This window comes from Peromyscus maniculatus, chromosome 18 (genome assembly GCF_049852395.1).
Source record: "Peromyscus maniculatus bairdii isolate BWxNUB_F1_BW_parent chromosome 18, HU_Pman_BW_mat_3.1, whole genome shotgun sequence".
NCBI classification, from domain to species: domain Eukaryota; kingdom Metazoa; phylum Chordata; class Mammalia; order Rodentia; family Cricetidae; genus Peromyscus; species Peromyscus maniculatus.
In genome coordinates, this window is record NC_134869.1 from 2712512 (window position 1) to 2738204 (window position 25693).

The following is a 25693-nucleotide window of genomic DNA, read 5'->3' on the forward strand; positions in this document are numbered from 1 at the left end:
ACTCTGTGTACTCCTGACCCCTCATCACTCCCACTACTAAGTCAAGAGAAAACTCTACACAATGATAACCTTAGGAAGAAGTGGCAGAGATAGTTTGTCTGAAGGTCACCCATGGTCTGGCAATCAGCAACAGTGAACAAAATCCAGGAGAAGCACTCTTTAAAAAGTAGCATGAGGGCCGGGCGGTGGTGGCGCACGCCTTTAATCCCAGCACTCGGGAGGCAGAGCTAGGCGGATCTCTGTGAGTTCGAGGCCAGCCTGGGCTACCAAGTGAGCTCCAGGAAAGGCGCAAAGCTACACAGAGAAACCCTGTCTCGAAAAACCAAAAAAAAAAAAAAAAAAAAAAAAAAGTAGCATGAGCCGGGTGGTAGTGGCGCACACCTTTAATCCCAGCACTCCGGAGGCAGAGCCAGGTGGATCTCTGTGAGTTCGAGGCCAGCCTGGGCTACCAAGTGAGTTCCAAGAAAGGTGCAAAGCTACACAGAGAAACCCTGTCTCGAAAAAACAAACAAACAAACAAACAAACAAACAACAACAAAAAAATAAATAAATAAATAAAAAGTAGCATGAAACTGTGTCCTCAGATATCTACACAGTGTAAGTTTTAAAGTCAGGAAGAAGACGTTGCTAATGACCTGCACTGATGGAGAGACGTGCAAGGTCCTGATGAAGGTGACTTCCTTACAGAGCCAAGATCCAGAAGCCTCTGGCTGTAGGGAGCTGACATTTATTACTGCTAACAGCAGTCCTGGCAGACAATAAGGGAACTGCATTGACTTCTTTAAATCTGTAGTTGTTTCCCTTTAAAGATAAAAAAGGTCCATAGAAGTTGGCGTCTGAGAAACAAAGCCCAGCTCCTAAGATCCTTTTGGGCCACCACAGTGCAAGTGCTTTGAAAGCTTGTGACACTAAATGGGAAGAGGGGAAGATTCATGGGCAGGAGAACCTCTGTGGCAATTCAAGTCCATAAATAAGGCTGATCCAGGCCTTACAAGCTCTACCCATCATATTCAGACTCAGCATGGTGTCTGGAAACCCTGCTGCTTCTGCCACTTTTAGGCAATTGTTGGTTACAATCAACAACCATCAGGTCCTAATGACTGTCAAGGTCTTTCAGGCCACACAACACACAAAGAGAAACGATGTGCCTCTTCCAGCATCCTGGTGTATTTTCCCCAGCTTCTGACAATGGGTAAGGAGGGCCCAGCAAAGAGAAAGGGCATGTTTCTGGAAACACATGATTTCATCTGTGTTTCACAAATCACCCCTGTAGGTGACTTTTCTCCTGAAAGATGAGTTATTCAGGACTCAGAGAAGTTGGGAATTCTGCCCAGTGTCACAAAGTACTAAGTGGAGAAACAGGAATTGAGGCTAACTCTGTCTGCCTCTACGATCTCCATTACCCTGCACTGTCACCAGGTAGAAACGTGGTGACGAACCCACAAGTCCTCAGCAGTTGACTGAAATATTCCGGAAAAGGAATACCAAAACCGTGACTATATATGATCAAAATACTCAGTTCACTGATCTGAACTAAAAGGTTCTAAATGCTTATTTTAAATGCTATACAGTGCTTGCTAGATCACTAATAAACACGTTTCTGAAAAAGAGATATAATACTTACCAAGTGCTAAAGAGATACACTCCCACGTCCAGGATTAAAATCCCATAATCTATCAGCAATGTGCATGAACATGTATGAGAAGGACAGCCATTTCAGGGTGTGTAAGACTGAAAACATGCAAGTGGGAAAAATATACCTAAAATCATAGTCTAGGAAACTGAAAAATAAATTACACACACAATAATTACTAATGATGGTGATACAGAAAGTTGCCATAACCTATCGTCAAGTAAAACACAAAACAAGTTGTTATGTATATCACAAGTCACAAAAAACAACCTGCAAAATATATAAAAACCTACTACACTTTTCAGAGCCTTTCTTCATTTTTAACTGGTTACATATAAAACAGATTGTTAATTCATAGCCTTTTTCTAGATAGACCTTGAATCAGCTATATCTCTGTGCTTACAACATAAATATTAAACAAATATTACCGGAGGAATTATTTTATTAAACTTTGGTCATCTAGTCAAAAAAAGGAATGTTTAAAAGCTTTCCAGATTTTCAGTCCGTGCATGCATCTTACTGCACATCTTCTACATACATGACACAAAGATGGCAGGCTTTCTGATTAATTAACACTCCCGTCTAAAAACAGCAGTGCTATTCATGCTCATGTGGAAGACTTCGACGAATAAAAAAACAGAAGTCCCATGGATACATGGAGACATACTGCCCTCTGCTGAAGATGTGACTCTAGGCTGGTAGATGAAATGTCTCCATCACTTTGCATGTACATGAGACACTGTTGAGTGCTTTCTTAGGTGAAGCCTAAGTTTCTTCTGTGCTTGAAAATGCAAACTTCAAAGAAAGGAAGGAAGGCAGCAGGTATGTGTGAGATTCTCTGGACTCTTGATATAAATGGTCCTATCATGATTATCATCTTATAAAGAAAATTAATGACTCCATCTTTTATAGAACTCAAAAGTATATGAAGCTATAATAAACACAGAAAATAGTTCATAGAACCTAAAGTATATGAAGCTATAATAAACATAGAAAATAGTTCATAGAACCTAAAGTATATGAAGCTATAATAAACATAGAAAATAGTTCATAGAACCTCTTTCCTATGACTGCATTTCAAATATGGTTATTTCTCAAGTTCAAGAACCTAACTAGTCAGCATCCATTTACCTGTGAATGACCAGGGACATAACCCACCCATAACCACAAACCAGACTTGAAGAAGCCCAACTCCCTGACTCCATGCAATCCGGGGACATCTTTAAGACATCTTCTTTGCGACTCCACACGATTTTCCTTTACCCAGATCTGTAACTACCATGCACAGGACCTCTGCCTGTTGGTTCTATTTCTACAATAAAGCTACTGTGGGACAGGAACGCTGAGTCCGAAAGGGAAGCTGAAGGGTGCTACTGGGCGGTGTTTGTCTCTAGGATGACCTGCATGCCATGCTGTGCCTCCTGGAACCATCTGGGCGCATTATTACTCAAGTTAGTCATCAAGATCCATGTTACACATGTGCATACCTCACAACATGCTCGATGGACCACAGGACTGTACAAGAAGAATACCAATGAAGCATTTCTACAGGAAAAAGGTTTTCAGGTGCTAAGCCAATGCTTAAACAAACTTAGAAATCCAGTTGTATAAGTAAAGAAACAACAGAATCCTAGAATTCTATAAAAAAAGAAAAAAGCAGATCTGGAATTTCCTGAGCTAGAATCTACAGATGTCCTTGCTCACGTGACACATCACAGCATGTTTCATATGTCCATGAACTGGGACCTGGAACATGTTGTAGGATATTTGTACACTGTGAGAAGATGGGTTTGCTGTGATTGGTGTAATAAAGAGCTGAGTGGCCAATAGCGAGAAAGGAAGAAGTTAGGTGGGATTTCTGGGGACAGAGGACTCTGGAAAGAAGAAAGGCAGAGTCACCAGACAGAGAGGAAACAGGAGGTGCAAGATGAAAGAAAAGTAAAAAGCCATGGGGCAAAACGCAGATTATATAAATGGGTTAATTTAACTTAGAAGAGCGAAGGGGACAAGCCTCAACTAAGGCCAAGCTTTCATAATTAATAAGCAGTCTCTGAGTCATTCTTTGGGAATTGGCTGGTAGGACAGCGAAAGACTCGTTACATATGGTATCCAACGTGGAGGCCCCGATATCCACTGGGCCTGAGAAAGCTAAGAAAACTTCAGGACAAGGGGCCGGGTGTGGGTTCCTAGTGCTGCAGTCTCTCAGGCAGGCAAATGCTCAGCGCCACACAGAGGTGAGCCATGCACCAAGCTGAGCATGTGGCAGCTGACGTGGCAGTTTAAGATTTGTACCATGTGGTCAGAGATGAGCGCTGCAGGCACTCAGTAAAGCCAGGACCAGACAGAGAAAACCTCTAAACAGGTAGAGAGCGCTTAAAAATGTGCTTAGATGCTAAAAGAAGAAAAGAAAATAGGTATAGACAGTCATAAAAAATAATTTAAAAATAATAAAGTCTTTAAAAAGAGAGTAACGTAATATAAAAAATAAGGCATATAAAGATGGAAAATGTAACACAGGGAGTTTGGACCCTATATCGTGCTTTGTTAATTTTGGATTTTTTGAATGTTAATGAACAGAGAACAAGAGCTGCTGAGAGACACTGGATTGTGGAAAGGACTGCTAGATTAAACCAGCCTGTACTCTTTAGGGGTGTCTTGGCTTCAAAATGGAAGTCAGACAATTGCTGGGCTGGGGAGAGGTTGTGCTTTTGTTTCCACAGGAAACTCAAAGCTATCGATTCCTTCAGTTAATTGAGATCAGATTTGACTCGGGGAGACCTCCTGAGGACCTTGGCAACAGACATGAGGGGGGAAAGCCAAGAAAGACTACAGGAGAGGTGACAGAGATGCTGATCCCTCGACATAGGAACAACTCTGAGACTGGATGAGACATGATACAGCTTGTTGGCTACAGAGTCCTCATGACTTATTATTACATGCCATCCTTACATATGGCGTGGATAAAGGTTTGGTTATACAGACATAAAGTTAACAGATGCCTTTACCTACTCAAACATAAAACAAAAATAATCTTTAGCTGACTTGTGCACACCACACATTCAATATTTGTGTTAATGCAAATATAAATGTTACCTTTAAAAATTTGTGTTTTCAGAAAAAAAGGACCAGACACCAATGAAAACGAGTAGCTCAGGCAATCTAGCCTTTCAAAATGCCTCTGTTGCAGTTTCCTCAAAGTTATGCATCCAGAACAACTTCAAAGCTGCTAGTGAGATGGTCTAACGTCACAGACTACTATCCAGCCAAGAAATCAGATTAAACTCTACACTTTCCCATCACACAGAGACTAAACAAAAAAATAATACAACTAGTTTCCCCAGAACTTGACCACTATCTCAATTTTCTTAGCATCCCCTAAAGATGCCGTTGCCCCCAAACATCAGGAAGCAATTTTAAGAATATGATGTACAAATTCCTAAGAGGTGGAGTTGGTCATTCGGTGGGCTATAGATGTTTGTCATTGTTTAGGGGGGTTGGTTGCAAATTGTTGCTGGTCATGGTAAGGGAGGACACTAAGCAAAGGACATTAGATCCAGGGATCTTGTTCTGAAAAGAAAAAAATGGGGATATAGGAGTGACAGGATAAAAAGGTAGATTATTGAATCTACTTTTAAATTAAAAAGTCAAATACTTGTCTCACATATTTAACACTAGAATTTTTGTATATTGATACAAATTTAAGGTTATTTTTGTTATACTGTATATATTTTTCTACTCTGGTATAAGGTAGTTTTATATATTGATACAAATTTAAGGTTATTTTTTGTTATTCTGTATACATGTTTCTATTCTTGTATAAGGTGATTTGTATATTAATACAAATTTAAGATTATTTTTGTTATACTGTATATATGTTTCTACTCTTGTTTAAGGCATTATGCCAATGCAGCTCATTTAATAATCTAATGTAAATTTCTAGTCCTTGAAAGTTATTATTACAAACTATATAAGATGATTAAATACACATTAGTGGGTAGTCATCTAACAATCAAATTCTTAGCCATGTTGGGCATGTTTTAAAGGTCAAACAAAGATATATTCTAGATAGATAGATGGTCTTCAAACACTTCAGAGATCTGCAGAATATGGCATCTAAGATGTTTTCATAACATAAGGCCTTTTCTTGACTGTGAGACACATCTGCTCCTGGCAGCACCAATTTACTTTTAGAAAGGATTGGGCAATGAAGAACCTCCACAAGGAGTTTGCTTTCATTTGTGGCAAAGTTAGCCACTGGGCAGAGAAACTGCCCTTGCCACGACTGCTGACAGATGCTGTCCAAACTGGACAGGCAGGACACAAAAGAAGATGACTGCCAAACTTTGCCAAGACAAGGTAGGACAGTCCTTCAAAATTCCTGCTTCACAGAAAAGTCCTTCAGATATCCTAAGCCTGTAGGCTGAAGATGGAGGCCCCAACATTACAGAGGAACCTTAGGTGACTGTCCAGGCAGCTAGCTGTTTCTGTCATTTCTACTTTTGGAAGTTGCTTGCTTTACACTTTCTATTTAATCAGGTAATATTATATCCTTCTTGGGTCTCTGATGGAGTTGAAGACAAGAAAGTTATGCTACAATTTTCTTTGTTACCAAATTCAGAAAAGAAAATTACATAAAAGATATAAAGTATATAAGGTTTAGAGACTAAAAGCTTAAATTGTTTATCTAAAAAAAATGTTTTGAGTTCTAAAAACATAGTGTTTTGGGTTGATAATACAAGTTAGGATAGAAAGTAAATTAGGTACAAAACTTGGGACTCACTAAGACAGGATAGATAATACAGTACTTTCTATGAATTTGCTAAATACAAATGGACTGGACATTGTGAATGTAATTCTTAGCTGATAATTGTCTTATTGTATATAATTTTACTGTGTTAGAGTTAAAACCTTTCCTTTTTATTTAGACAAAAGGGGAAATGTTGTAAGATATTTGTATACTGTGTGAAGATGTATTTGTTGTGATTGGTGTAATAAAGAGCCGAATGGCCAATAGCGAGAAAGGAAGAGGTTAGGCGGGACTTGTAGGGCCAGAGAGGACTATGGGAAGAAGAAAGGCAGAGTCACCAGACAGAGAGGAAACAGGAGGTGCAAGATGAAAGAAAGGTAAAAAGCTATGAGGCAAAATGCAGATTATATAAATGGGTTAATTTAAGTTATAAGAGTTAGTGGGACAAGCCTAAGCTAAGGCCAAGCTTCCATAATTAATAAGCAGTCTCTGTGTCGTTATTTGGAAGTTGGCTGGTGGGACAGAATAAGATTCATTACAGAAGACCCACAACTGGAACAGCCTGTCAGTAGGTCTGTGTGATGACTAATCCCACTGTCAACTTGTTGAGGTTCAGAATCACTTCAAGACAGGCTTCCTGGCATGCTGTGGGGACTGTCTGTTAGATTACTGAGATGGGAAGGCACAGGGGCTCTGAATGGCAGCATGTCCCGGGCTGTGGTCCTGGACTTCATGAAAAGAGACCGAGAGCTGAGCACCAGCTCCCTCTTCTCTGCTTCCTGACCACAGAGGCGACTTTCCTGCCACGAACGGTGAGACGAGATAAACCCTTTTCCCGGATACTGCTCTTATCGTTTTGTATTTGCCACCTGGTATTTTACCACAGCCACAGAGAAGACACCAAGTCTGCAGAACAACCATACACCACATCCAAGATGTAGGTTACAAACCCAAACGAGCTGTGAAAGAGTATGCACTGCACGTATCGACCAGACAGATCTATTTCTGCTCATGAATATGTAAAGACTCGTGAGAAACTGGGCTCTCTAGGTAGTACTGTGTGGTTAGGAGGAGAGGGAGAAGGGGTCATTCCTCACTGTGCCCTAGGACACTCTGGGATCTCCTAAAAATCAAAGAAAACAGATGAATATACAACTTATGTATGAGACAAAGCTTCCTGTTCCCAGAATCCCTTGCCTGCCTAATTCTACCTTACTTAATTCTATATGAAAAACCAACACTCTGGGACTGGTGGGATGGCTCAGTGGGTACAGGTGCTACTGCCAAGCCTGATGAGCTGAGCTCTTCTGGAATCCAGGAGATGGACGGAGAGAACGGACTTCTACTGTTTGTCCTCTGGCCTACACACACACACACACACACACACACACACACACGTCAACAACCACACACGTACATAAAAATAAATAAAATGTGATAAAAATTTTTAATTAGTGAAGCAAGCAGAGAAATTCTTTCTAGTTTCAGGAAGAGGGCTGTGGCCTTACCTTAAATATGATGACAATGGGTATATCTTCAGACAAAGTGTTGTGCCTCAGATAAAACCGTCCCTGCTTCACAGCCATGTTGGTTCTGCTTTTTTTCTCGTGAGTGGAGCTACGAGGAAACACAACCCAGTTACACTGCACCTGACCCAGGAGCTCCACCAGTGACTGTCCTTCGCCAGTCGGGTTCAGCTGCTCAACAAATAAAATCACCCTAATTAACGGGCTTTCAAAGACACACAACTTTCTGCACTTCTGTGAACACTTGAAAACACCACAGCTGTTTCTTGACGGTCCATTACGGGGAGCTGCTGTGATCAGTGACGGCTTCAGCCTTTGACCCAGGCTCCCTGCCCTGTCCCCTGTGTGCTGCTGGCTGGGTCTTGAGGAAAGGGCTCATGAGCAGGCTGGCCTTGAACTTGCTCCGTAAGGACGATCTCGAACCCCTGCTCCTTCTTGTGCCTCCGAAGTGCAAAGATCACAGTCACATGCCACAGTGCCCAGCTTTTAACTTCTTTCACTTTTATTCTACATGAATTACTTTGATCCAATGTAGGGCATATATTCATGACTGATTTTTCTTGAAGAGAAAAATCTCAAAATGGGCCAGCCCACATTCTAAGAAGAACTGGGTTTTAAAATTAGTAATACAAGTAAGTTCCCCACAGTTTCAGCACACAGTGAAACAAAAAGTTAACCTAATTTAGCTCCTTCTATCGGTGTGTCTGTTACAGGATTCCTAATAGACTATAAAACATTTCAAAAGCTCTTTTCAACCGTGACAGTAGCACATATTAAGTGCCTACTACGCTGATGCTGTGTGGCACATGAGTTCTAATCCCCACATGACAACACTTACTGAGCACCCCCTCTAAACCACATCCGAGCAAAGGGAGACTTCTAGAAGCTAAGTGATCACCCACTGCGTTGTCAGACAGAAAGATGACCTTCTGGATCCAAATCCAGAGTGCTTTGGCTCCAAAACTGTGTACAGTTCAAAGAGATGGATGCTGAGGACCTCTTACAATCAAGGTGACCTTGGGCTTAGTTATGAAATAGAAACAGTGTCATTTATCCTAAAGGAATGTGGTGACCATTAAAACACATAATATTCCAAACAAACTGATTGGTTCCTATTAGGTGAGCAGAAAGTGGCCTCTCCGTTGGAAAGAAGCCTGCAAACCCCTAGGCTAATGGGTCAGAAAGGCCACAGGAAGAGAAGCTCCTGCCCACTGATGTCTTCCCTGTGCTACAATCCTCCTGCTCTCACATCCTCACGTGTCAAACCACATGAGAATAAAAGCTGCGGAAGTCTACAGGGCACTGTGCTGCAGGTGACAGGCGTGCTGTGAAGGAATGAATCTGCACAGCTAACAACAGCATGCAGAGTCCACGGTACGATCCAGGCAATAACAGAGACAGCAGTCCTTGCTTACAAAAAGCCCGAAGAGGAGTGTGAAAACCTTCAGGAGTGCTTTTGTGTTTTTTCTCTAAAAGTTTCTTAATTTAAGGCTATAAATTAGTAAAGTACACAAATTAACTAGTGTCCTTCTTCCAAATGCCACCTTATGTTTCCAGCACTGAAATCAATATTGTGTTTATAGACTTACACAACAGGTGAGTTTTAAATACACTATCTTCTATTGAGAGAAATACTGTCCCCACCACAGGAGATTAGAATTTTGAAGAACACCGTCTGTCCCCCATACCTGGTGACTGAGGCTCCGACGGCCCCTTTCCTGTCTGCCTCCACGATGATCCTGTTCTTGGACAGCTGCTCTTGGATAAGAATGACTTTTTCGACTCCTTTAACAATGAAGTAGCCGCCTGCCCAAAGGAAACAAGAAAGCTCACCACCTCTCCTGCAGCCAGTGTGAGCAGGTGAGGTGGTCTCCAGAGTGCCAATACAGACTGGCCCTGAGCCTCCTGTGCCCACCTCTCCAGTGCCCAGACTGCAGTCCTGCCTATGATCATTTCTTCAGGCACCAGCAACCACTCACTTGAAGGGGCTGTGACACTGTGCTGTGAGCGGATGACAGTATCAGCACATGGCTTCACACAGAGGAACCAGAGCAGACACCCCTCCTGAAGACAGTGTGTCTGACGGGTCTGCTGCCCTGGAACCTAACCTGATGAGCTGCCTCCACCTTGTCGGCCTGGTGGGCATGTCTATGGCCGGTGTCTGGATTGCTAATTGATGTAAGAGGGTCTACCCCACCATTCCCTCCCTAGACAGATGGGCCTGAGCCATAAGAGATGTGTCCCTCATGGCTTCTGCCTCAGTTCCTGCTTGAGCTCCTGAACTAACTCCTCTCAATGAGAGATTATGACCTGGAAGAGAAGCTAAGTAAATCTCTCTTCTAGCTGCTTTGGTCATAGTGTTTATCACAGCTACAGGAAAGAAGACAGAAATTAGACCAGAAGTGGGTGTTTCTGTGGTGGATCTGGCCATGTTGGTTTGAGGAGGACTATGGGAAACATCTGGAGCTTGGGGCTAGAAAAGCCACTGAGTGCTCAGAGAATAACAGGCTGTTCCGTGGAAACCTGGAAGGTAAGAATACTGAAAAGGCAGACGGTGGGCCTGGCTTGTAGACCCAGAGGGAAGCAAACGTTCATTAGGGCTGATTGTGTGGTATTTAAGATTCCTTTAGGAATCTGTGGGAGTGAACCCTTCTGTTTTACTGAGACAGTGAGGCTGGCCCTGGGAAGAAGAAACAGCTGTAATTAATGAGAGACCGACGTCAGTGACGAGAGATCTTCTGGGAGGTGTGTCCTCAGTGTAAGCACACAGAAGCTGTGGTCCAGAAGGGCTGGGCTGCATCCTGAGCTGGCAGCAGAACGTGACAATGTTAAGAGTCTTCTATGTGGTAGTGGCTTGGCAGCGTCAAAGCTGCAGGACTGAAGGAGTCACGGAGAGAAGCTGAGGCCCTGGCATTGCGCGGAAGAGTTCAAGTCCCAAAGAGGGCCCAGGAGAGGCCACTGGTGAAAGTGAAGCCTCAGCTGAAGGGGAGACTCAAGGTGCTGGAGATGCCTGGATCATTGGAAGTCCACCAAGGACAGTGGCAGGTGTGCAGTAGAGCTGGTCTGTACTTTGTGACAAGCCACGTGTGCTGCAGATGGCAGAGCCAGAGCAAGGGGATGAGTTCCGGCCAGGCCAGGTGCACACCTTTAATCCCAACACTTGGGAGGCAGAGCCAGGTGGATCTCTGTGAGTTCAAGGCCAGCCTGGGCTACAGAGTAAGATCCAGGACAGGCACCAAATTACACCGAGGAACCCTGTCTCAAAAAAAGGATCATTAGTGCATCTCTGCATCTCAGATGTCAGACTTTTTACATTGTTAGATTTTGCTTTTGCTTTGATCTGATTACAACAGTGCCCTGTCCTCCTTCTTGGAATAAGGAAGTATATAGAGGTGCATTAAGAGACTTTGAATTTTTAAGGAGACATTGAACCTTTAAACACTGTAGTTTTTAAAGACTGTGGGGCTTTGAAGGTTGTACTGCATTTTGTATTATGATATTAACATGAGATATTGGGAACAAGCCAGAAGGAAAAACTGTGGTTCCACAGTGACGTGTCTGTGTGTCAAGCTGCCAAGGGGTGAGGTACTGGTTAATTTTGCTGTGGGAAGAGGGACCCTCAACTGAAGAACTGCCTTCGTCAGACCATCCCGCAGGCATGTCCAGGGGGCACTGTCTTGGTTGCTCACTGACGTGGGAAGGCTCAGCCCACATGGGCAGTACATTCCTCAGGCAGGTGGGCCTGGGCTGCATAAGAACAGGAGCCTGGGAGCAAGCCAGAAAGCAGCGTTCTTCCATGGGTTCTGCTTCAATTCCTGCTTGAGCTCCTCCCTGATGACCCTCAGTGACAGGCTGTGACCTGGAAGTGAAAGCCAAATAACCCCTTCCCCGCCAACCTTCTTTTGGTCAAGATGTGTACCATGGTAACAGAGAAACAATCTACAACATCCACATTTACCAAGCCAACAGGTATACCAGGCATATGAAACAAAAAATGTATTAAACAGATGGATCTTTAGATCTCTTAAGCACAGGTATAACCTGGGATCTTCAATGGAAACTGACACTTGCTCCAACTTCTCTAACAAATCAGGAACAATAGTAGACCATGATTAGGTTTATATTAAATAAATATATGTTTATACTGAATAAAAGTCATGGGCCATTATTAGATTTTTTTTCATATAATTCAGGAATCATACAGAATGAGATTTTGTCTTACTGCAAAATATAAGCAAAGCCGAGGAAACACACTTAACTTATGGAAACTTGCTTAGAGTCTAGCAAAGTAAGGTTCTTACTATTTCTTTCTAAAAGCAACCAGGTGAGGTGGCACAGGCCTGTAGCTCGGCCCTTGGGAGGAATAGGTAAGAGGATCAGGTGATCAAGGCCAGCCTGTGCTATATAGTAAGATACAGGCCAGCCTGTGCTACGTGAGACCATGTCTCCTTAAAAACAACCAAATAAGCAAACAAACAACAACAAATCCTCCTGGGTGCAAGGAGTTCCAGCAAAGCAACTATAAGTGAATTTAAAGGCATTTGGAGAAACTTTGTGTTCTGTTGTTTGAAATTCTTATCCAAAAATAGTTTAGAAATCAGCACAAAAATATAAATTTTAAGAGCTTAAACAACAGCAAAAATGTTTTCATTTTTCTCCTTTTTCTACATTTAACATAGACTAGTTATCTACTAGGGTCTTTTCAGTACAGCTTAGACAGTAACTTTGTGAGAGTCTCCAATTTCAAGTCTATCAAAAGAAACTACTGAACAAAGGCAGAAAGAAAGAACAAGCCCTGGCAATAAGTCAGAAGGTAAGCTACTAAAATTTTAAAGCTAACAAAGGAATCGCGTATTTTTAGAAATCTAGAATAAAGCTGGTGCCAAATCTTCAGAAGTTTATGAGCATGGTTTTCCAACCAGTTCATTAGAAGGCAGAAAGGCTACAGCAGAATAACAGGAAAAAGAACAGAGCGAGGAGAGGGGGAGGAGGGCACCCCAGTCATCACACATACCTGGGTCCAATGGACATTCGTTCAATTTGGCAAACTCCGCTGGAGTTTTCCCCGTCAGCACACAGTTTGAACTTCGCAGCATGATGGGCATTCTGTTTAAAGTAAAACAAAAGAAAGTTCTTATGCACAGATTGAGGTGTAAAAAAACGCAGTGAACACACGCAGAGGGGCCTCCACCTCTGGGTACCACATTAGAAGATGGTCAGAAGATGTTAGAGATCCCATGAGAGAGCCAAGGGAAACTCTACAACTGTGCTGGATAACGGAAATGGCACAGCTGAGGAGAGAATTACTAAATGGGAGAAATTATCAAGAATGTTGTTTTAGGAAGACTAGGAGGTGGACTCTATGAAGAAGAGTATAAGCACCACGTAAGAGCAAGACAGTCTAAAGCACACCTATTCAGACTTCTGGACCAACCTACTCCAAGGGGAAGAGGCCTTCACAGTACTATCTACACAGAATAAACAAAGGACCGCACCTGAACATGCACCACGGCAAAGTGGAAGAGAGGGTGTAAAACAGGAGCACAGGCAGATTACCAAAAGGAGAACTGAGGAGACTCACAGCACTGAACAGAGAAGGAACAACCCACATCTGGATGTTCTGTTAGTACCACATGGAGGTCATGGAGAGATGTTTCCAGATATGAACTTAAAAATAATAAGACCCTCACTAGTGAAATTTCTAGAAGAAAGTTTCCATCTTCAGAAGATGGAAAACAAACAGCAAACCAAAGTCTGACATGAAAAACTGTGCAAGGGGCTGGAGCGATGACTTGTGGTCCAGAGCACTGGCTGCTCTTCCGGAGGACTCTGCTTCAGGGTCCAGCACCCACATGATGCTCACAACCATCTCTAACTCCAGTTCTAGGGGACCTGATGCTGTCTTTTGCCCTCTTTCAGAACAAAGCACACATGTAGTACACATACATACATGTAAATAAAACACCTATACATGTAAAATAAAAGTAAATCTTTAAAAAAAGAAAACAAAAACAAATACACAGAAATATAATTAATGTTAACTTTATACAACAACGATTTTGAATTTATGGGTTAAAACACAAGACGAGAGGAACGTGGCATAACCCAAGTCAAGGATTTGACCCAAGTCAAAGCCCTCTGAGAGGTTACTCTTCCTAAAAGAAAAATAAAGATATTATACTCAAGATTTGTTAAGTTATGTGCTTAATTCTAAAGTAACACAGACAGAAATGATACACGTCCTTCAGAGCAGGTAGAAGAAAGAAAGGAGCTCTCCCATTAACCCAAAGTGGAGCGAGGAGAAAACAAAAATTCAGAGTTGGAAAGATTTCAAGTACAGAATGCACTGACAGAAATACTTGTGAATATATACTTCTATTCATGTAAACAGTGTGCGTGTGTGTGTGTGTGTGTGTGTGTGTGTGTGTGTGTGTGTGTGTAATGGATGTAAATGAGCTACATTCCCCCCAAAATTAAAAAAATCTAGGTACCTCAAGAAAACCAAAAGCATTTTAAATTAATAACTATTTCTACAGAAGACTCAACATATGTCCCTAATTAGGATAAGCACATTCCAAAAATCCTAGCTGACCCTACCCATTATATTTCAAACTTCTTCCATAACTACTGCCACACATAAGTAAATGTCTAGGGAAATTACGCACAGGATACAGCAAGAAGCCCAGTGCAGGAGAAGTCAATGAAATCCTAACTGACCTACTAAGCGCTCGCTGATGGTGTCAAGAGAAGAAAAAAGAAGCATTTTCCTCAGCTTTACAAAATGTTCTACAATTACTAGGAACCACAGCTCTGCCTGGCCCTTCATCTAAGGATCCAAAAAGTAATTCCATGAGATGGGTACTGCTTCCAGCACACTTCAGATGAGGGAGCCAGGCAAGAAGACTTATTAATTTGCTTAAGGTCGCATTATGAGGCTGATTTCCAGGCAGTGGCTCCAACAGCAACTTCACTTCTCACCTGCCAATGGGTAAGGCGTTGCGGATTATCCTCTGGCTGCCTCGGGTATACTCAATGTCCACTGTGATTGGGGCAGAGTACGTCATGTCCCTCAAACGGCACTGGAACAAAACCACAGTTATTGCTCCTCTTCCTCCAGCCCTCCCACTATGGTCCACACTAAACTCAACTTCCCTCAAGTCTACTTTCCCCAGGAAAGGGATGACATCATGTATTGGCCTACATATTGATACAGCATCCCTGGTCCTGCAGTCCAAAGATGGAACAATAATCCTAGGAGCACTTTTCTTCTCATCAACCTGGTACAAATGACTAGTTTGTTTCCACATCATTACAGCAATCCGATTGTTCCTTGCAAATCCATCCATAGAAACTAATTAATGAGGCCAGTTATACTGTTTAAAACTGTTAACAATCATAAAGGTAAGAAAAGTATGTGTGCATGCATGTGTGTGTAAACTATATCACAAATTACCTTACCAAGGGATCATTATACACAAACCATTCATCACACCACTCTACCAACTTTTGAATCACCAGGGGAATTTTAGAAATTGTTGGGACATGTGTTAGCTTGATGTGATAACAAGCTAAAGGATATCTTCGGCTAAGCCACAAGAAAGCACACGTAGACTCTCCAGTGCCTTCACATTATTATACTGACGGTTACGTGGTGGTTTATAGCTTCAAAAGAGAGTTTCTCTGAACATTAGCCACAGAATTCCTGGTGTTAAATCTCGTCTGTGGCTTCTACTGAAAGTCAGGTTTAAGTTTCTTTTAACTTTTACAACAATGTCCGAGATTTTAAACTTTAAGTTTTCTATCTATTCCTGACCAATAAAAATTGCTTATTTTGGGTTGAAGGAATGGCTTGGGGGTTAAGAGCACTGGCTGCTCTTCCAGAGGACCCAGTTTCAATTAAAACAATCTCAAGAATATACATTAAGAGCAGACTCTAGGTCAAAACGAACAAGTCCAAGTAAGGTAAGATGCACAGTACCTCATGGGGGGACACCGGTCTCGTTACATTGAAGCTTTCTTCAACATCAGGAAGTCCAACATAGATATTAAGATATCTGAAAAGCAATTTTATTTCATCAATTTATGTCTTTAAAGAACACACACAAGTGTCCATCAGTCTTTGAAAAGCACCTCCCTTACTGAGGATGACCAACAAAAGTGAGAACTGACATCTTCTTGAAGTAGTAGTTCATACATCTTTACAAAGAGAGGAAATGCTATCAAAGTATTTCTGCACTGTGTGTGTGTGTGTGTGTGTGTGTGTGTGTGTGTGTGTGTGAGAGAGAGAGAGAGAGAGAGAGAGAGAGAGGGGTACACATACGTGTGTGCACAGGTGCTCTGGAAACAAGACATTAATGCTGGGCTGCTGTTTCCATTGCTTTTCACCCTATGTATTTTTAAAGATTTATTGTTTAAAATACACTGTGTGCATGCATGGTACCTGCAGAAGCCGGAAGATGGCACTGGCTCCCTGGGAACTGGAGTTACACAGGGCTGTCAGCCACAGTGTGGGTGCTGGGAACTGAACCCAGGTCCTCTGCAAGTACAATCAGTGCTCTTAACTGCTGCGCCATCTCTCCAGCTCCTCTACCTTATTCTCTGAGACAGGGTCTTTCACTGAACATGAACTAACCCACTGTTACATTCAAGCTCTGTAACACGCCTGTCTTCATACCCTCAGTGCTGTGGTCAGATGTATATACTGCTGCACCCAGCTTTTACATGAGGGCCTGGGATCCAAATTCAGTACACTATCCACATAACAATTCCTCTGCTCTCCTTTAAAAGATAAAGCAGATAACACTTGCAAATAAAAATATATGGATAAAAGGGTTTACCGTGTAACTCACTGTGTCAGTTTCCATGACAAGACTGATTTTTTTTCTCTTAAATTTTATTTTATTTTGGAGGGGAGGTTGCAAAGGCAGAGGGTGAATACAAAGGGATGGGGAAATGAATGAGATAGAAATGCATGATGAGAAAGACACAAAGAATAAAAGGAAAAGAAAAGATAATGCAGGTTTCATTAGAAAAATACCAGAGCTGGTTCTATATAAGTAATGCCCAATTGAAACAGCAATGTGAGAGGCATTGCCTGTGCTGTGCGGGCATTCAAGTTTTTGTTGTATTAAATGAAAAGGAGGACTTAAGAGATGAAAATACATGTTCATCGGTGTAAAAGGAGGGAGGGTAATGGGAAACTAATGATGTTCTTAGCCACCAGAAGTGGTTAGAAACGGGGTGAAAAAAACTTGGAATGAAGCAACGACTTTTGAAGACTTTGTTTGCCAAAGGTCTAACTCTTCTAATGACAGTATTTTAATGCAGTCAAAAAGCACATGATTGAAATTAACCCTGAATCAAGTACAAACATGACTGAATTACCATGGAATAATGTAACTGCACTAGAACAGAAAGGAAGAACAGAATCCTTGGAAACAGCAGTTTGACTGCATCCTGTCAAGCTGACGACAGGAAGAATGGTGTACACCTGTCCTCCAGCTAGTGAACGCTCTGCCTGCAGACCTATCAGTGATCCTGAGGTTACTCTGTGTATAACACGAGGCTGAAATTTTAGAAAATTATAGATATATGAGCCACATTTCTCACTGTCAGGAAATAAGGAAAGGAAGACTGTTGGGATGAGTGGGTCCTGCTGGCTGAGAACCAGGGGCATCAGTCTGAAGTCTCTAATATAAACAAAATGGACAGGACATAGTAGATGTGTGCATGATTGTGTTGTTAGTACAGGTACACGTATTTGCTCATGCTGCCTGCCATAGTGCCCATATGTTGATCTACAAGTAGTACTCTACCTTCTCATAACAGAATAGGCACCTGATGGGGACACGGAAAGACAAACAAATACAAAGTATATCCTCTGGTTCCAGAAGGTACAGAAGTAGTTGAAATATCATGAGAGCACATTTTGAAAAGGCATGGAGTCAAGCTGAAGGACTTCCCTACGGCAAAGCTAGGAGAATATGAGCAAGAGAATAATAACAACAGAAAAAAAATATCTATGAGCCTAGACTCATATAAAGTAATATACAGAAAGGTACAATGAGGGCATGGGAATATTAAAAACAGAAGGGATAATGGAAGAGAGACTTAGAATTATCACATAGTAGTAACCATTATGGATAAGAATCAATGTACATTAAAATCAGTGTAGAACATTTGTTTCGAAAACACAAAGTTTAGGGTTCAATCCTAGGCACAGTAAATTTTTTTTTTGAAGAATTAAATAAAATTAGTGGTGGAAATATTGATATTTGCATTGTCTAAAGGATCTCCCCATAGGTACTTAACATAAAGAGAAAAGAGAGTATCTTTACAATGGAGAATTCTCAAAGGCAGGCACTATATTAACCAAGAAAACAGTGTTAAAATCACCAGCAATAAAAGATGTTGACAATTGTATCCTCTGACATGAATCATTAAAAATGGCACAAAACACCGTTAGGTGTTCTTGCTAAAATTGCGTAACTTACTCTAATGATGGTCAAGTACCAAATACTCAGAAGGGCCCGCTGCAAAATATGGTCAGACTGTTCAAAGTATCATGGCCAAGAGACACCAGGCAACACCGAGGACTGTCAGAATCCGGAGACTAAGAGACCAGACAAGGTCGAGGCTGGAGAGATGCCTTGGCAATGTAACAGCACTTGAAGAGGACCTAAAGTTGGGTCCCCTGCCCCACCCCAGGCAGCTCCAGGGGATCTGATGCCCTCTTCTGGCCTCCAAGGGCACTTGCACTCAGCTGTACACAAACACACACAGAAATAGTGGTGGACCTGGAACATCGGGAATCCATCTGAAGATTAGAAGCCCTCTTTCTAATCAAAGTCAAAATAAGTTCATCCCTGTTTTTTCTAAAACTTGGATTTGATCAGGTCTTGGCCCATTTCCTGGAATCTGACATGTTCTACACCTTATACTCTGATCCCCACCCTGATAAGATGTTATGTTAAATAATTCTGAAATGTTCAGCCAAGTTACTAAGTAACCAAAATTCATCTGGAAATCGCCCAACCCTTGAAAACCTCCCAGTCTTGCAGTTTTGGGGGCCATATGAACCCTACTTTCTCCGACGTTCGATGCTATTTTCTCAAACCCCACTTTAGGGAGACAGCCTCGTCTAACAGAAAATAAAGCTTGCATAATTCGACCAAAGAATTTGGGTAATGGTCTTTACTCTTGTTCAGTGAAATTAACAACTGAAAGATAGGCTAACATGGGGCCAGGGACTGATTCGGGTACAAGAAACAGGACATAAATGGGAAACACCAAGTCAGGCCTCAAGTTCAGCCAGCAGCACCCCAGCAATGTAACTTTATGTTCTGATGACTGCTGTCTGATCACATACAATGTAGCAACATATGCTGTGCAAAGAATACTGAGCACTTTTTCTGCTTTTAACAACTTTTCCATATCTAAAACTCATCAAAAGAAAAGCTTGCTTAGAAGAATTAAAACAGTTTTAGTAACTTTTCAATTAAAATTGTACTTATAATAATTTATAATTAAAAGCTAAATATGAGCACTTTATAACTAGTTTATTAAACAGATAAAATAATGGTTATATAAGAGATATGATAACTTTAGCATTTAGAAAACAGAACATTGTTGTTGGTTTTTTTTGTTTTTTAATTTTCCAGAGCTGAGGACCGAACCCAGGGCCCTGTGCTTGCTAGGCAAGCGCTCAGAACATTATTTAAGAGTAGCTGGTTTCTTACTTTAAGTACCACATGGGGTCAGCGTCGCTTGTAACCTTTTCATTGGCTTTCATTATCTTCTTAATCTGCAGTAGGAAGCACAAGGTTAGGGACAGAACTCTGACTTCCAACTGGTCCTCAATTTACGTCTAGTTTTCATCCTGGATGCTTACCTCTACATTAATGAAATAGTTAAAGGAGTCTATGTGCTGTTTCACAAGGCCTTTCACCTGAATGGAGAGAGAAGAGAGGATGGCGGTAAGGTGCAGGTTACAGAGTCACTCTGGCCACAGGTAACTGGCGATGTTTCCCAAATACAAGTAAGGGAAAGAATGATAAATGCATTTAGTTAGGAAAAAAATTAACAAGACCATCTAGTGACTTATTATGTGATAAATAACCAATTATCATTAAATGTCAAACAAATAATTACCTTTAAAAACGCTGGCAGCAGCCTCCATTTTTCCTGTGGATCAAACAACAAGAACATGAGAACTCTGTGGCAGTAACTACAAAACACAATTAGTTTGATGTACCAAGTTTATCACAGTACACAGGAAGAAGTAAACCAAAGGGCCAAGTTTTATAATATAAAATATTGTTCTCACAGGTTTCCCTACATATAACCTCTGCTTAATGACAAGATCCCAAATACTTTTCACATTTATTCTTACAGAACATCTTAAGTGAGGCCTGTAGTTTGTCTGAATGTGATAGGAGAATCAGAGTTACCAAGCTACCTCAAGGATTCTGGAGGGGTCAGCTCACATGGGTGTTTGCTCCTCCACTGAAAGACTCCTAAGTGTTTTAAGACTTGCCTTCCAGACCACTACAGACCATGACAGCCTCTTTCCACTTATCTCAGGGAAGGCCTATGGACACCCAGGGCTGTATGGCAAACATGGAGACTGGTTTTAACTTGGGAGACCTGAGTGGCACTACAAAGTTCTGACATGATAGTCTCCTGCATCTTAACTAGATCACTCTGGATGCTAGGTGCGGATGAGAGAGAGAGAGAGAGAGAGAGAGAGAGAGAGAGAGAGAGAGAGAGACAGAGAGAGACAGAGAGAGACAGAGAGAGAGAGAGAGATATCAAGAATTTCTAACATCTAGAAATGAGGATGTGGGGAGGCCCAGAAAGCAAGCAAGCCAGTCTTTGATAATAGAAAGCAAAAATGGTTTTTGGTTTGCTTTTGGGGGGTGGGGGAGGAGGGTTGAAAAGATTGTAAGAGAACCTTTTGGGGTGAAAAAATGTTCTAGAGCATATATTGGGTAACAGTTGTTTGGGTATCTGCAAGTATCAAAACCAAAGCAACCAACACTCAGTCTCTGTGCAACATTGTGTTACACTATACCTGATTAAACAGAAAAAGAACAAACAATTACAGGTTGAATGAAATTCCTGGGCTGACTTCTGGGTGACCTGGCCTACAGGACTGTGGAAGATGTAGACCAGTGCAGAAGACGTCAGTGGATGAACTCTAATCCAAGATGACTGCTGCCCACAGAACAAAGGGGAATTTGGACAGACACATTCAGGAACAGTGTCGTGTAAAGATGAAGACAGAGGTCACAGTGATACTTCTGCATGCAAAAGACACACTAAAGACTGTCCGTAAACCAGCAGCCACTAGGAAAGAGGCATGCAATGGAACTGTTCCCAGGCCCTGCTTTGAGCTTGATCTTGGACCTCCAGCCTTCAGAAATGTGAGAAATTAAACCTCTTTTTTATGCTCTTAAGTTGTGGTACTTGTTTCAACTAACTTTTTAATTTTCTGCTCCCACATTTCAAAATTCCCCCTGGGTGCCCAGTGAAATTCCTCCTGTCTCAAGGCAGGAGTCCACAGTCCATAGTGGAAAGCTCACTATCGGCCACAAACATAGACTTTCTGGTCTCCCCTAGAAAGATGGGAAACCCTCTTCCTTCATCACCCCACCTCCTGGATGTGTCCTCCATCACCCTCTCTACTGGCTATTTCTCTTAAAACTACTCAAACCTCTGAGCCAGGCATGGTGGCTCAGGTCTATAGCTCTAGCAATTAGGAGATGGAAGTAGAATCAGGAGTTCAGGATCAGCCTTGGCTATATAAATTCAAGTTTAGCCTGGGCTACATGAAACCCTGTCTCCACAAAGAAAAGTGGGAGAATGCATCAACAACAGTAACTCAGGGATGGTTACAGAGAGAAAGCATAGACTTGGTAGTGGAATTCTAAACATTATTATTATTCCATGAAATACTTTTAAATTTAGGAATGCACCGCCCATTGCACTTACTTAGGGTGTGGTGGTTGGAACAAGAATGGACTCAGAGCCTGGGTGGTGGCCCAAGCCTTTAATCCCAGCATCAGGAGGCAGAGGCCAGCCTGGTCTACAGAGTGAGTTCTAAGACAGCCAAAAGAATGGACCCAGAGGCTCCTATATTTGAATGCTTAGTCACCAGGGAGTGGAACTGTCTGAAAGTATGAGAAGGTTAGGAGGGGTGGCACTGTTGGAGGATATGCCACTGTAGGTGGCCTTTGAGATTTCAAAAGCCCATGCCAGGCCCAGTCTCTCTCCATCTGCCTGCATACAGACCAGGATGTAAAGCTATCAGTTACTTCTCCAGCACCATGCTCCCCATCATGACAGTGGACCAACTTCTGAATCTGCTAGCAAGCCCCTATTCAATACTTTCTTGCGGGGGGGGGGGGGGGGGGGGTGTTTAGGCAGGGTTTCTCTGTGTAGTTTTGTACCTGTCCTGGAACTCACTCTGTAGACCAGGCTGGCCTCGACTCACAGAGGTCGGGATTAAAGGCGTGTGCCACCGCTGCCGCCCGGCCCCAATTCAATGCTTTCTAATAGAAGAGATGTCTCTGGTCATGGTGTCTCTTCATAGCAACAGATCAGTGACTAAACACAGGAAAAATCAAAATCTGCCCAGGGCTATCTCTCCAGCCTCTTCCCACCACTGCTTATTCATTCATTCTTTCTTTCTCTCTTTCTTTCTTTTTTTTTTTTTTTTTTTTTTTTTTTTTTGGTTTTTCAGACAGGTTTCTCTGTGTAGCTTTGGAGTCTGTCCTGAAACTCACTCTGTAGCCCAGGTTGGCCTCGAACTCACAGAGATCCACCTGGCTCTGCCTCCCAAGTGCTGGGATTAAAGGCGTGTGCCACCACCGCCCAGCTATAAAAGAATTAAGATTTTTGTTTTGGGGGATTTTTGTTTTTGTTACAGGATGGATTTAATCATGGCAATAACTGCACTTCATCAGGCAGTTCATCGTGGAGCAATTATCCTTTAACTTTTGAGAATCTGATGAAAGAGCCATAGGGGCCCTTCAGAAAATAGAAGATCAAAAATTGGGGGAAATATCTAAGGTACTTAAAATACGTCTGCGGTCCTAAGAAACTCTGGGTTAAAAGGAACACGCCAACCAGCGCGGGATTCACTTTTACTTTTGGTACCAAAGCCGGCTGTGGGACCTCATGAACATCGCCAAGATGATACTGGTTCCCCGGGCAAGACACCGAGGGCCAGTTCTTGCCAGTGCACACCAGCACTAGAAAGGCTTCAGCCGAGAGCCACTCGCGGAGCTTCTAAACCAGACTCCTGTTCGTGCTGCCCCCCACACGCGAGATCCAGACCACGCAGACTCGCACGCGCGCAGCCGAGCATGCGCAGAAGCCGAGGGCCCGCCCCCGCCAGCACCAATGCGCTCCCGGCAACGCCTCCTCAGTCGCCTCTTCTGCTGCCCGCGCTCACAGCGCTTACCTCTACGGTCGGGATCGGCGCCGCCAGCTGCTCCGGGGTCAGGCTCCCGAACTCCTCCGCTAGCACGTCCATTCCACTCACGGCAAAGGAGGGAGTCGACAGAACGCTCACATCCGCCCGCGCTGCTCCAAGCCGACAGCACGCGGAGACGGGCGTGCGTCGTCCTAGAGTGTCCCCGCTGCGCTTGTTTACCGGAGGCGCTTCCGAAAGGTTCCGCCTGCTGGTCCGCTCCAACCTGCGGTAACCCGGAAGTGACCGAGCCGGATGTGAGAAACGGCGCCTCCTGGTGTAGTTCCCTGGTTTTCGCCTTGCTAATCCTAGACCCCCAACAGACAGATTTATTGCCAATTCCCCTTTCAGAGTTATTGAGCACAGCAAAATACAGTGTAACTAATCCGAAGAATTACTAAATGATAGTGGCCACAACATGAACCCCTGAAGCAGAGGACTCATTTAACTCAGTCAAAAACTGTGTTTTGCATAGTACAAAGAGCCACAACTGTTAACCTGTCTAGTAACAAGTGGGTGGTTAAATAATTGGTGGTACCTGCGTGTACTGGACAGTCATCAACCGCCTTCAGAATAACCATAATAGGGTGGAGAGAAATGCACTGTAGTGAGAATAAGTCCTAACAAGATAGTGTTATGAAACTCGGAGATGCAGATCTCAGATTAAAATACCCGCTCAAAAGTTTAGCATGAAAAGATTTACCCGTTTAAATGGGTAGGTGAATGGAGGGGAGGGGAGGAAGGACATGACTGCTCCTAGGTATGGTGGAGGAGAACGTTTATGGCAGCTAAAAGGGAGAGCATAACTGGAGGGATAGTCTAGAGTGGACATTCCCAGGAGCCATGTGAGGAGACAGAGGGGAGAGGGCGGGTTAAGCCAGCCATACCCTATACAAATAGACACGGAGGGAGGCTGAGAGAAGCTGGTGGCCAAGTCTGCTTTGATTTGTTAGATGTGCCTATTTTTCCCAGGATTTGAGACCTAACAGTAGGGAAAACCCAATAATTGATATTAGAATAGCAATAATTAGCAATTTGGGAGAAAAATATATCTAAACCCTATATAGATTAAATATTTCAATGTATGTTAACAAAACATTGGAAGAAAATGTAAGAGGTGGAGTTTGTAGAGTGCCTGCTAGCTGCATCAAGCCATGGGTTTGGTCCCCACCACAGCGAATAAACCTGGGATTGCACATCATGGTGGCACAGACCTATAAGCATTTAGGAGGTGGAGGTAGGAGGATCAGAAGAAGCTCAAGGGCATCATTGGCTACCTAGCAAGTTTGAGGCCAGCCTGGGCTACGTGAAACCCTGTCTCCAAAGAAGAGAGAATGTAATAATAACATTGACTTGGTGAAAGATTTCAAGGATGAAAACAGAGAAAGCATAAGATTTGCTAATAGAATTTTACAGTTTTATCATTCTATGAAAAAAAATTTAAATTTCAGAACACATTGCTAAAAAATCTCTGTGAATAGTTTAACACACAGAGTTAGTAGAAGAAAGGCAAAGGGATTTGCCTCTGTAATTTAAAAATGAGTTCATGCAAATCCAATGGGAAGAAAAAATCCCATGGGAAGAAAAATGTAAACGATGCCGACAGTTCCAGTTAAGGAAAATACAGAAGTTGTGGAGATGGATGGTGTCATATGTGAGTGTGCACAGTGCTTCTGAACTGTGTGCACCATTTAATAGTTGAAACCGTTATAAAGAAGTTCTTCAATTTTTTAAGAATAAGCTTTCTGATGTTTTTTCCCTCTGGCCCCAAGGTAGTTTCCTTACTGAGTTAGCTACTTAAATTTCAACACTTCGTTCTTCTAAACGTTGTACTGACAGACTTCTGAAAGTAGGTGAAGAAAGGAAAAAAGCATGCCACAAGAAGGCTCAGTAGGTTAAGGCCATGGCCACCAAGCTTGACAACCTGAGTTCATTCCACAGGACCCGCACTGTAGGAGAGAACAGCTCGAGAGGCGACCTCTGATCTTACTTGTATATAAGATAAATCACTTAAAAATAAGAACTATCAACCCCTACCCTTAAATTCTTAAAATTTACTCAGAGAAGCAAGATATACTTGAATGATCCTTGTGAATTAGTTACCAGAGAGCATCCTATTTAGAGTGTAGTCTGGAAGGGACTGTGAATGTGATTTATAGGTGGCAGAGGGTGGCCAGTTTGGCTCAGGTGTGTTGCCTCTCCAAAGTTGTCTTTGATTTCCACTGTGACAATGGTTCTTCTAGTTGTAGCATAGATCACAGTTACCTGGAGAGCTAAAAAAAAAAAAAGAAAGAAAGAAACCTCAGCTTTCT

At 42.5% G+C, this 25693-nt stretch overlaps 1 protein-coding gene across 1 annotated transcript in view; it reads right to left on the reverse strand.

The window, feature by feature from the left end:
* Polr3b (RNA polymerase III subunit B) overlaps window positions 1-23608 on the reverse strand; it is a 127641-nt gene extending 104033 nt beyond the window's left edge. The window contains exons 1-9 of the mRNA XM_006986977.4: window positions 23373-23608; window positions 20057-20089; window positions 19797-19853; window positions 19645-19709; window positions 15885-15960; window positions 14885-14985; window positions 12921-13012; window positions 9595-9712; window positions 7889-7997 (exon numbers count right to left, since the gene is read on the reverse strand). Of these exons, the coding sequence (XP_006987039.1) occupies window positions 7889-7997; window positions 9595-9712; window positions 12921-13012; window positions 14885-14985; window positions 15885-15960; window positions 19645-19709; window positions 19797-19853; window positions 20057-20089; window positions 23373-23444 (723 nt within the window). The 5' untranslated portion in view covers window positions 23445-23608. The remainder of the gene's footprint in view (window positions 1-7888; window positions 7998-9594; window positions 9713-12920; window positions 13013-14884; window positions 14986-15884; window positions 15961-19644; window positions 19710-19796; window positions 19854-20056; window positions 20090-23372) is intronic.
* Window positions 23609-25693: the final 2085 nt, after the last annotated feature.